The following is a 12,771-nucleotide window of genomic DNA, read 5'->3' as shown; positions in this document are numbered from 1 at the left end:
TGATTAATTATTGTTATTATAGTTATTATCATTATTATTATTATTAATAACAACAACAACAGGTAAACAGTAGAAAGTCAACAATAACTGTGAAGTTTATTCTTCTCTTTGATATTCTAATATATATATATGTGTATATATATATATAATATCCACAGTGTAGTGTTATACAGTAAAACAAATGTATAATCCATGAAAGTGTTCTGTTATATAACCTTTATTTTCTATTCTAAACCTCATGTTCTGACCTAATGACCCAAACAGATTTTTGTTTTTATAAATGTCATCAGAGTGAGACCTCTCCCCTCACTCTCTGATCTTTAGCTAACACTAGCATTAGCTCTCGTTTTGAAGGCTCAGTTTGTTCACTCGACTCTTTACTCAGATAATTCTCATAAAACTATAACTTTCTTTACTTAATAACAACTTTTAGAGTCTAGAGTGAATGTGAATATAATCTTAGTGACTGGATAGAAAAGTTAAATCTGATAAAAGCTAACTGGGTTTGGTTTGCACAGGAAACAAGAGGTGAGTACGGAGTTAGCAGTTTAGCTAACGATTCCTTTTATGACTATTAGGTTTATCATTGATTCACGTTTTAGCCCTAAAGCTCTATTAATGTTTCTAATATTCACAACACGATAACACAGCTCAAAGAGTTTTATTCAAATGAAACTGTTAATATCAAAGACGTCGCAGCGGCTAACAGGAGAATCCTGATGTTTCCCACTGAGCCGCTACGCGAGAAGCTAACAGTTGATATTTGTAGTTTTAACCACAAACTGTGAAGATGTCTCCACTTCTCCCACAATCCACACAGCTTTAACGTCACGAATATACATGCTGCCGTCAAGTAACTGATTCAACTAGTGTGTGTGTGTGTGTGTGTGTGTGTGTGTGTGTGTGTGTGTGTGTGTGTGTGTGTGCGTGTGTGCGTGTGTGTGTAGGATGAGTGGAGTCCAGCAGTCCCTGTTTTTCCTCGGTCTTCCAGACTTGAAGAATCTGGTCTGTGTCACTCTGACACTATTTGACGAGGAGCCCAGGAGCAAACAGATCAAGACCTGCAGGTGAGAATCTCATGACACGTCGTACACGTAGAAGACGTCAACTTGGAAACACGAGGAGGTTCCAGAGCTTCTGGTGGTTTATACGTCATGTCCGGCCTCCTGCTGCTCCACAGGCTCCGCCCCTCGCCTGGATGTTCCCACATGTTCGTGTTTGAACGAGTCGGAACCGACAACCTGCTGCTGCTTCACAAACACCAACTACACAACATGACCAGAAACAACCTGCTGCTGCTTGACACCCACAACATGTACACACACAACCTGCTGCTGCTTCATAGGACAAACTGTAATAGTAGTAACATGGATTCAATAATAGTGGATATTTGTAAAATTCCTCTCTCATAGTGTTCATATGAAATATTTGATATTTGTTGGAGCCCGAATGAGTCGATATTAGTAAAACATTTCTGATGCAAATATATCTGCTAATATTTGTATTTTAAAACATTTTCAATATTTAAAAAATAGGAACATAAGAGATTTTACATTTTAATCATATCATTTATTATAAATAACTATAAATATAGAGACAACACAAATAAAACCCAAATAAGACAGAACCAGTCTATTTACAACACCAACATTAACATTCACCAGTCCATGACTTCCACCATTGGGGAAATATCCTCGTTAAAACACAATGAACATAATGTGGTGACGTTGGTGACTCCGACACCGTGGAAGTATTTGTTAGAGACACAGGCTGTAGCAGGACGTGGGTTTATAATTAACATGTGCATCAGTGATCCAAACAGATCAGCTGAGAAAACACAACTGTTGTGTTCAGTGTGGTCGGTTGATATGATCACAACATGAAGCAAAGGGTGGGGGGTTGGAAGGAAGAAGAGATGTGCAGACGTTTGTCAGGTGACGATGAAGCTTTCAAAGAGTTTTGACCCCGGACAGAACTCAGGTTTATTATCCTGCTCAGTGTGAACGACAACATCAGCTTTTACTGTTTCACCTGAATGCAACTGTCCTGTGGACGTGTCCTTGAGTGAACTGTGTGTGTGTGTGTGTGTGTGTGTGTGTGTGTGTGTGTCCACAGAGAGCTGGTGCTGCTGTACTCTGATATCCTGGCCTCTCCTGCTCTTGACTCCTTCACTGATATCACTGTGGTCATGGCAGTAAGAAACACGTCGTTTTGTTAGTTTTGTCTGTTCTTATGCTGCAGCACCAGAATGTTAGTTTCCTTAAAGGTTTGTCTTTTCTTCATGTATAAAATATAATGTAAATAACATAATTGGTAGTATGGCCCCAGGGTTAGTATAGTTCTTACACACACACACAAACCTAACCAAAACATTTTAATTTTAAATATTTTCAAAGCTCCTTATCATTATCTGTGTTATATTCAATAATTGGAGCATTAGGAATCAAACAAATGCACTTGTGTGTAATAACACAACATCTAACGATAGAGAGACAGATAGAGAGAGAGAGAGAGAGATAGATGATAGGTGTTGAAATTCATCTGCTGATATTAAAAGTTCAACATGTTTCCTGTAACTATCGACGATGAAGCTCCATTAAAATATTTACAAATTCTTCACATTGAATCTTTTGAAAACAAAGAGAGAAATGGGCTTAATGAAAGGATGCAGCATTTAAACGTTAATTTATTTAATTATTCCTGCTAAAATACTAAAATGCTCCAGTTGAGTTGTCGATGTTTAACTCTCGTCTCTTTCTACAGATCACGTTTTTCCAGAAAGGCGTCCTCCAGGCGTTTGGGCAGAGACGTGGTCTGCAGGTGTGAGGACTCAAAAGTGTCTCAGTTCAAAACTATTTTAAATTTGAACGTCTACTTTTATTTGATGGATCGTGTGTGTGTGTGTGTGTGTGTGTGTGTGTAGCTGGGCTCTCCTCAGGGTGTCTTTCCAGGTGACCTCCAGTGCTGTCTGTCCTACTCTCTGATCACCAGACTGTCTCCCAGCTGGAACAAAGCAGGACTCTACCTCGTCTCAGGTACCGTCCCCTGTGCACGTTCCTCCACAGGGACACGTCGTCCCCTTCACAGCAGACGTGGGCGCAGGTGGTGGCGAGAAGTCCTCTGCCACAGAGATGTGATGCTCCATGTTGAGCTGATGACTCGAAAACAGCGCCACCATGTGTCCCTTTAGGGAAAGACACCTGATCAACAACTTCATAAGAAGAAAAAATAGCAAACTTGTCAGCCCAGCCCACTGTGATTATCAGTATATAGATTATATATCTATTTAGACATAAAGATTATAGGTTCTGATTCGAGTCAGGTTCAGAATCGAGTGTTAGAAGGAGTTTGCTTCACAGCAAAGTCCAACCTGTAATCACTGCTCTCATACAGGATCTTTATTTACTTTATCAAGGCCAGGGTGTGTGTGTGTGTGTTTGATCAAAGTGACAGTTGAGTGTTGCAACATGTGGCCAAGCTTTAACCTCGCACAAAGTGTGTCATAAACCAGTCTGTGTGCGTGTGGGTGTGAACGTCGTGGGGACCGAAGCTTGGTTCTTATGAAACTAAACGTCTTTCTGACATCCAGGTTAATGTGAGAGGTCAGATGTGAGTAGTGGTTAGTTGAAGGTAAAGTGAAGGTTATGAACTGGTTCTTGTTAGGGAGATGGTTTTATCTGAGAAAAAAGAGTTCATATAAAAACAAGTTATCGATACATCAGAGCTAAATTACTCATAACTATTGATTTCCATGTGCTGTTGTGTTAGACCTGTATTCAGCTGCTTTATATCAAACAATGTGACGTTTTGTGTCTGTTCTCAGGAAAGGACTTTCTGAGAGAGAGAGGGACACAGAGCGCTGTCAGTGAGTGTCACCACCTCTTTTACTACCGACTGGGTTTGAGTTCTGCACATTGTAGATTACAACCAGATCATATTTGTAAATATAAGGGAATTAACCACTTCATTCTTTTTACCAATTATTCTTTCAGTTCCACCTCATTTAGATCAGCAACTAAAACAGGTTCAATCTGTAGTTTTAATCAAGGTGCGTTTCAGTCGGTCGCCTGTTGGTGGCGTCATATCCTCTTTGTGCATGTGTTTGTGTTTGTCTGAAGAATCAAAAGAGCAAACGTTAGCGGCAGCTCGACTCACAGCCAATCAGAGACGAGTCAGAGAAACACTGAGTTCTAACAACACGTCCCGTCGTCCCTCGCTGCTTCACCACAAAACTCTGTTACATAGACTGACACGCCCCCTAGTGCATACAGACCTTGTTTGATCGTTATTTAGTTTACTGTGTAAATATGTGTGTGTGTCTGTGTCTGTGTCTGTGTCTGTGTGTGTGCGTGTGTGTGTGTGTCTGTGTGTGTGTGTGTGTGTGTGTCAGGCATGGAGCTGAGCACCACTGAGGGCCAACTGTGCATCAGCATCAACACACACAGCGTCAGACTGTCCCCAACCACAGTGAGAAAACCAAACACTGAAGACACATTATTAATCTGTTTACTCATTTTTAAGTGTGTGAATGAGGTTTGTTTTTATAACAGAAGAATATCTGCATCGGACTAAAGTCACTTTTATTCTGGAACAGGATCCAAAACCACAGGAGCTGAACCCAGGTTCTGTAGATAAATGAATAAATGTGTGTGTGTTTCAGCTGGAGGACTTCGACCTCCCTCCTTTGGTGCTGCGGAGGTTCTGCAGTGATCCCGACTCCATCCTCGACCCGTCCTCCACTGGGGGAACCGTCTGGTGTCATGTCCTGCCCAGGTAAGACAGCGCCACCTGCTGGACACAGTGCAGAGGCTTCACAGATTCACTTCTCTGTGATATAGATATGCCACAGATCTGTGGTGGCAAGTCATTGCTATAATAATTAAAATGTTTTATATATAGATTTTTTTATTTTAAACATTAAATAAACAATGTAAAATAAATGATGAAATGATTGAAATATGAAGATAATTAATATTTATAATATTTTAAGATACATATGTTTCCTCAGTTCTTATCACAGAACAGTTTACTGCCCAGACCACTGTTACATCGACTGTGACCAGCAGGTGGAGCTGCAGGTCTTATTCAGGTGTGTGTGTGTGTGTGTGTGTGTTCAGCATGAAGAAAGGTCAGATTATCACCATCAGCCATCAGCTGCCCAGAGACGGACCCTTCAGGACCTACACAGACCTGCAGAACCACTGGAACAGCCTGGTACACACACACACACACACACACACACACACACACACACACACACACACACACACACACACACACACACACACACACACACACAGACACACACACACACACATAAACAAAATCTGTAGATATGACAGCAAAAATGCAGAGATCAAAATGGAACTTAATAAATGTGTTTCTCTTTTCAGCAGGGACAGTTTTCCAAACCTCAGTTATTTAAAGCAGAAGCAGCAAGAATCATGAAATACTTAGAGTCAGATTTATATTTATTTAGTCTTTAATTAGATGACCTGATTGATATGATCACTTCTTTGAGTGTTATGATCCTTGTCAAAGTGTTAATGACAGTGAAAAGTCTTAATTTGTCAAGATGATACAATAGAAGTTGTTTCAAGGATGTTCAATGACAGCTGGTGTGTGTTTGCAGTACGGCTACCGACTCCCTGAGCTCACAGAGGCAGAGGTGGTTTACTGCAGCGTTTACTTCAGGCTGCTGGGAGAGACACTCTTCACGTATCCTCACACGGACGATTATAGATCATAGATTCAGTATCAGCGAGAGCAAATGTACAGAATCTGATGAATATTTAGTGTAAATCTCACACGCGTTCTAAATACTGATGTAGAATCATTTAGAACAGTCGAATAATAATGAAGCAAGAAGAATTAAACAATAAAAAAGTTAGCTGTTAATAAAGTCTGAGTTGATCCGTAGAATCTGCAGAATGTTCCTTTAACTCTCATCGTGAGCAGTTACCCTCTGAGCTGCATCCGCCTGCAGCCAGCACAGTGCTGCCCCCGGGGCGACCTGCAGGGGGCGCTGGGCTCCTTCCTGTCTGACGTTAGGGACCGAGTGCAGAGTGTGTGTGGCTTCCCTGCACGCCTGACCAGGAAACCCTGTTACCACACGACCAGTCTGAACAGTGCTGCATCTGCACAGGTACACACACACACACACACACACACACACACACACATACACACACGTAAACACTCATATATCATTATCATCTTGATCGCCCCCTGGTGGCTGGCTGCAGTATAGGTCATAAACCTCCTCAATGTTAGCAGATGGGACATGAACCAAACTAAAGTATAAAGCAGAACTAAATTATTCTTAAAGTTTCCTTCTTCTCTTTCTTTCTGTTTCATTTCCTCACTGTACGTGCAGGTTATTTAATACAAGTGTTCGGGGGCGGGGGGATGCAATTATCAGACCACTTCCCCCTGTAATCTTAATGGACAGTTTTCAGAGGTAATTGTTCTCAGAGGTAATTGTTAATAAAGAACTGTAGAGAAAACACATCCGACTCGTCGTCCTGGGAAAGAGAAGCAAGTGAAGAAAATAGATTTTAATAACAACAATGAATTGTTTGTCTGTAAATACAAAATCCATTATTGATATTCATTTTTAACTCTAATGAATCCTGAAAGCTCACCACGTCGTAAAAGTTCTGTTATTGCCTTTGATAATAATAAATCAGTTTCTGGTCTGTGGATAGTGGCGGCTGGAAGGCTGAAATGAAGCAGGTTGAAATTAAAGTTATCTCTCATCTTGAGATGTAGGAGAGAAACGTGCTGCAGCTGGAGAAACCTCAGGTGAGCTCGATTCAGCGCTCAGTGAGGAACTCAAATATTTATCGTGTTCAGCAGGACCCGTCGGCAGGAGCTGGAAGTTGTTGTCTGAAAAGAAGCAGCTGAATTGAAGGCTCCTGTCTGTTGAGCACTTAGTGAACTGTTTGTTCCACATTATTTCAGACAGGCTTTCCTTCAGACGGACGTCAAGCTCACAGTCTGTTGTTTAAATCTGCGTTTACGAGCTGCACTCTTCTCTTCTCTGTCTCGGTGCTTTACGGCCTCACCTAGAAACCAGTGTTAGGAACGTGTCCGTGTGTGTGCGAGAGATTCTGCAGCGCATGATTTACGTCCAATGTCAGATTTAAGTGCTGGTGAGTGTGTCCTGTGTGTAATGTGTGTCAGGCTCTCATGCAAGAGTCTCAACAAAGAGATAAAGAGATGAAAGATAAAAGAAGGATATAGTGGTCCTCCTTAAGCTGTTTACAGACATGAACTCTGGACAATGTCCGGACCAGGAGGTCAGAGTTCCTCTGTCACATATGAAGAACGCAGCAGGACGTGTTCACAGCAACAGGAAGGTCTCCAGAGCGTTGAAGCCAGAGTTGGTGCATCACATCGATTCTGCTGCAGAGATCACGTGTGTTTCTTTACAGCACCTCAGCACCAGCGGCTCCTACTTACATGGCTCCATGTGATTGACAGCTACTACTGTCCAATGGGTGCAGGTGGGAGGTGTAGGTGGGCGTATATAGTCTGCAAGCTCTAAGTCAGGCTCCACCCCCTGCTCTTCCAAATATGGTTACTTCTAGTTTTAGAAGACCAAGATGGCGCAGGACAAAATGTCAAACTGAGGTAGTGTGTGGTGACGGTGGGTCGATGCCACACACCAGTGAGTGATGTGACGGTGGGTCGATGCCACACACCAGTGAGTGATGTGACGGTGGGTCGATGCCACACACCAGTGAGTGATGTGACGCTGGGTCGATGCCACACACCAGTGAGTGGTGGATGGTCATACGGCTTCACTTTGTTAAATCTTTGACAGGCTTCTCCTCTTCCTCAGGTGCAGAGTAGTGAACAGGTCAACCTGACCACTTCCTCCTCCGTCAGGCCCGTCCTCACCCAGCTCCCTGCTCCTCCTCCCAGACCTGTGAGACCCTCCTTCAGGTCGCAGCCAGCAGCCTGGCCCCCCCGCTCCCAGCAGGACAGAGCTCTGGGGCTTCTGGGTAATGGGCGTGGATTCGGGAGCAGTTTGACTCAAGGTCAAGGGTGTAGAGGAGATGGAGACTGGCTTTCATCTCTGTTTTCCTTTTCTGATGTAGCTCCTCCCCTCTCCTCCACCTCCTCTTCCTCCTCTATCCAACTCTTTCAGCCAGCTCCTCCCCTCTCCTCCACCTCCTTTTCCTCTTCTCTTCCACTCTTTCAGCCAGCTCCTCCCCTCTCCTCCACCTCCTCTTCCTCTTCTCTTCCACTCTTTCAGCCAGCCCCTCCCTCCTCCACCTCCTCTTCCTCTTCTCTTCCACTCTTTCAGCCAGCTCCTCCCCTCCCTCCACCTCCTTCCTCTTCTATCCACCTTTTCAGCCAGCTTCTCCCTCTCCTCCACCTCCTTTTCCTCTTCTCTTCCACTCTTTCAGCCAGCTCCTCCCCTCTCCTCCACCTCCTTTTCCTCTTCTCTTCCACTCTTTCAGCCAGCTCCTCCCCTCTCCTCTTCCTTCTTCCTCCTCTATCCAACTCTTTCAGCCAGCTTCATCCCTCTCCTCTTCCTCCTCTTGCTCCACCTCCTCCTCAGTTCTCCCCCCTCTTCCTCCCTCGATGAGCCCTGCTCCTAAACTGGTTCCCATCTTCAAGAACAAGCACCCATCGCGTCACATCAATGTTGCCCTGCTGTGGGCCCAGAAGCAGACGGAGCAGCTGGGTGGAGGAGGGGAGGAGAGGAGGAGGCTGACGCTACCTGCCTTCAGGAAGAACTCACCTGCCTCTGCTCCACCTTCTTCCTCTTTTCCATCCCTTCCAGTTCCTCCTCCGATAATCATTCCTCGCTTCAACTGTCGCCCCAAACCTACCAGCAGCACCGCCCCTCAGTCGTCAGCTACGCCCAGAGTCAGGCACTTATCCAGCCTCAGTCCTGGGCCAAAGTCCAGACCCGGACTCGTCCTCGCTCCAAACACAGAGACGAAGCACAAATCCAAGTCCAGCTCTGAAACCCACCTGAAGGCCGGCTCTGAAAACAGCCCTGCTGCTCAGAACAGCCGCCAACTGCAGGAAGAAGCAACTACACCCCCATCGGCTGCAGAGGCTCCTCCCTCTCTGACCACCTCTGATATGTCTGATAAGGACAAGAACAGCAGAGCGGTGAGTTCACACACGTTGAGATTATCTGTCCAGTATTTTGTGTGTAACGCTGCTAACTAACATAGTCGTAGGGATCTTTATGATTTTTATTCATGTTCCTTTCTACTAAATCAGAGAAGGGATGTTTTGCCTGCGTGTTTGCAGTTTGGAGAAAGTTTCTGTGTCCATGGTTTATGTATCTGATCTCAATACATATGGATTCGTTATGGTGATAAAGTGGCCAATCCGCCCTGCGGACGTACGGGCTCTCAGATTACCCTCCTGCTTCTAAACAAGACGATGGCTGTGTGAATGAGCCGGAGCCCTGACCGCTCAGTACCACAAACAAGTGCTCGTTCATAGTTTCATTTCATCTCTTAGTTTTGATTTCACATTGTAATTGAGGGGCTAAAGAATTTTGTCTGACAAACATGTTTGCTCATGTGTTCATGAATGACATAATCATACCCCCCCCATCAACCTGAGCAGTTTCATGTGAAGCCACTGTGACATTAGACCTGCACCTCAATCTAATCAGTTCCGCTCTGAGTCCAAGTGAACGTTTGTAAAATCTGAAGAAATTCTTTTAAGGCGTTCCTGAGAATCCAAAGCTCACGAGGAGTTGTAACTGATGACTTTTCTGTTTTACATGAATCTCTCTGTACACATTTACTAAATGATTAGCCCGAGACAGCAGTTATGAACTGTTCATGTTGTCTTTGTCTTTTAAAGCTTTTGTTTTAACAGCTTTTAATGGTCTGATTCATTCAGTTTGGAAAAACTCAGCTTTCTATGAAAACACTTCACAATCCCACCGGAAAAATCCTAATGGAACCCAGGCTGTAGCCATTAGCTGCAGGATGACGTGGACATTTGCATCCAGGTCACTGAGACCGGGGGGGGGGGTTTCAGGAAGTATGAACGCTGCACTTATCAGCTGCTTCCTGATCATCCTGTTGTTTCTGTTTCAGAGAGTTCGGTGTGAAGCAAAGCCAAAGAAATCCAGAGCCGCGATTCGAGACGTTGATGTGGAGAAACTGGCCCGAAGCAACCAGGTCAGGACACGTGATGAACTTCACTTTATCTGTTTCCCTCCTCTTTCTCAAAAAGACACTTGAACAAACATCACCTACCTAAAATGACAGAAACCATCTTTGAGAAACATTTATTTAACGTCTACTTTGATTTCTTTAGTCCCATCTGCTAACATGGAGCAGGCGGATGTATGACTCATACAGCTGCCAGTCAGCAGAGTCACATCTGTAGCTGTGCTTTGATCCCTTTATTCCTGCTGAGGCTGAAGGCTCCAACGTGTGGATCCTTCTCGCTGCCCTTCAGTTCTGAACCGTGTTGTCGAAGTAGCAATGGCTCTGGCGTCTGATGCTTTAATATCAAACTCAACTCAACAGCTCACGTCAAATCAAGGGGCATTCAAGTTTTCCTGTCATGTCCACGCTCAGCTCTGTTGCTAGGAGACAGCAGTGAGGGCTGGACAAGCTGGTGACACAGATCAAGGAAGTCCTTTGTAGACCAGAGTCTGAAGGAGGCGGCCTCTCAGCTAATAACACAACAGCATTAATGGAAGTTAACAAACTCCCCGCTGGCTGGCGCTGACGCAACCATCTCTCCGGCGCCGCCCTCAGGACAGACTTGACGAAGCTAGTGAGGACAGTGAGGACAGAGCGGGTCCCTCGTCGCTCTGCGCTCACGTCAGCCACAGGTTTGGTGCTGTGTGATGAACCTCGCCGCCCGGTGCAGGTGCTCTGAGGCCGTAGAGGAAACTGAAGTGTGGTCCTTTGTTTCAGGAGAGTGGAGACTTGACGGGTGATGAATGTCCAGCCCGTCCAGCCTCAGCGTCCTCTTAAACATCCTTTAGGCGGACAACAGACATTAACGTGACGTGTTAAAGTGTGCTGTGTGATGAATAGCGGCACACACAGTCCTGTCAGCCTCGGTTTCCCACAAACATCCTTTCCAGAGGGCTGTTAAAGTGATGAATGGTCGGGAGGAGCCGGGAGCCCACAGGCAGCCGAGCAGATTACTGACCACATCCATCAGTTTTACAGCCTCAACCTGAACGCTTTCACCAAACAATACATCAGTTACATTTTCTGCTTTACTGCTGTTTACACACCGACATCACTGCACACGGCCACAACCACAATTACACAATTACCTTCCCTGTTTCTCTTGTATCAAGGAAAACCAGTTCAACCAGTCCAACCCATATCAGATCAGCTGCAGTTCAGCGAGAGGAGAAAGTAAAACATGGGTCTCGTGATGTGAGACACTCGAAACCTTTCTGATTGATTCATCTGTTTGCTGATGGGAATCTGATATTTATTTTACAGAATAAACAACACAGAATAGATTTTATGTTACATGTTCCCAAAAGTGAATAATATCTGGATCAGTGTTTTAGTTTGGTCCGTCCCAAATACAAGTTTATCGAAGACGGTTTCTTAAAACCTATGTTTGTTCACGTGTTCATGTTTCTGATCAGTTTGGTTTTTATGAGTTATTTAATATGATATATAAATGGGCTGAGACGTGATGATTGACAGCTGAGACTGAGGACATGAGAACCGACTCTGATTGCAAATGACGTCATCGGCACAAGATGGCAGAGTTCGTATCTGGGATATTTAGCTTCATTTCCGGAGGAGGTGGAGACGCGTCCTTGTTTAGTGTCTCTGTTGTCTCCCCCTTGTTTCTCTCTCTGTATTTATTTCTTTGTTTACGTTCTTTTCGCTCCAGTTGTCCAAACTGAACTCTGCGACGCTGCTGTCCTGGCTGAAGGGACGAGGAGTGCTCGCCAGCGCCAGACTCAAGAAGGAGGAGCTGATGCTGAAGGTCATGGGCTGTCTGGCTGAGGCCTGAGAGAGACACACACACACACACACACACACACACACACACACACACACACACACACACACACGTCAGATTCTTCCTGTTTCTCACAGAAAGTGTTGTCACGCATCTTTAACCGTCTGTTGTTTACTCAATGGAACTTTAAGCTGTTCTTTTTTTCTACAGGCGATATGACATGTTTTCTTTTATCGCTTTCCAGGATTTCAAATGAGTTTTCCACTTCTCAGTAGTTCAACTTTTCAGATGTTGTTTAAAAACCTGTTGTGAATTTATTGAAAATATTTTGTTTTTTATGACTGTTTATGTGGTGTTTATTCAGAAGTTGTTTGCTTGCTATTGTGTTAGTAATGTTTATAGCTATTTATTGAAACTGTTAAAATTAATATAAAAAATCTGCGTCTCTGAGTTTTCCAGTTGTGCCAAGAAGCTGTTTTACTGACACACACACACGCACACGCACACTCACACACACACACACACACACACACACACACACACACACACACACACACACACACACTCACACACACACACATTCACACACACACACACACACACACCACTGTAACTTGATCTGTATATTAGTTTAAATATGCTGCTGCAGGAGTTTTCCTCGTGGTGCGTTTGTGTGTTTTGTGTCTGCAGGGTTTCATTTCCATCAGGCGAGCGGAGTCTTGTTCTGACAGAAGAGTTTGTGTGTGTGTGTGTGTGTGTGTATGAAGTCGACTTGTTCTTGAAAGTCTGTTATTTCATCACTAACACGTAAAAGGGCCCTGATAGACT

General features: G+C 44.3%; 1 protein-coding gene across 1 annotated transcript; it reads left to right on the top strand.

Moving 5' to 3' along the window:
- The first annotated feature begins 948 nt into the window (after window positions 1–948).
- LOC118098928 (uncharacterized protein C18orf63) lies at window positions 949–12,393 on the top strand. Its single transcript, XM_047337869.1, has 14 exons — window positions 949–1,067; window positions 2,116–2,194; window positions 2,764–2,820; window positions 2,924–3,035; window positions 3,824–3,865; window positions 4,391–4,467; window positions 4,661–4,773; window positions 5,118–5,214; window positions 5,633–5,718; window positions 5,959–6,145; window positions 7,847–7,993; window positions 8,476–9,135; window positions 10,086–10,169; window positions 11,872–12,393. The coding sequence occupies exons 1-14, from the start codon at window positions 949–951 to the stop codon at window positions 11,992–11,994; spliced, it is 1,983 nt and encodes a 660-aa protein (XP_047193825.1). The 3' UTR covers window positions 11,995–12,393.
- The last annotated feature ends 378 nt before the right edge of the window (window positions 12,394–12,771 follow it).

This window comes from Hippoglossus stenolepis, chromosome 19, assembly GCF_022539355.2.
Source record: "Hippoglossus stenolepis isolate QCI-W04-F060 chromosome 19, HSTE1.2, whole genome shotgun sequence".
NCBI lineage: Eukaryota > Metazoa > Chordata > Actinopteri > Pleuronectiformes > Pleuronectidae > Hippoglossus > Hippoglossus stenolepis.
Note: the sequence above shows the minus strand (reverse complement) of the source record. Positions and strands in the feature narration are given on the sequence as shown.

What these genes read in the sequence shown, in the direction of transcription:
- LOC118098928 (XM_047337869.1), top strand. Translation starts at nt 949, where the DNA reads ATGAGTGGAGTCCAGCAGTCCCTGTTTTTCCTCGGTCTTCCAGACTTG. An exon ending in CCCGCTCCCAGCAGGACAGA is followed by an intron (nt 7,994 to 8,475) that starts GCTCTGGGGCTT and finishes TCTTTCAGCCAG; the next exon opens with CTCCTCCCCTCTCCTCTTCC. An exon ending in AACTGGCCCGAAGCAACCAG is followed by an intron (nt 10,170 to 11,871) that starts GTCAGGACACGT and finishes TTTTCGCTCCAG; the next exon opens with TTGTCCAAACTGAACTCTGC.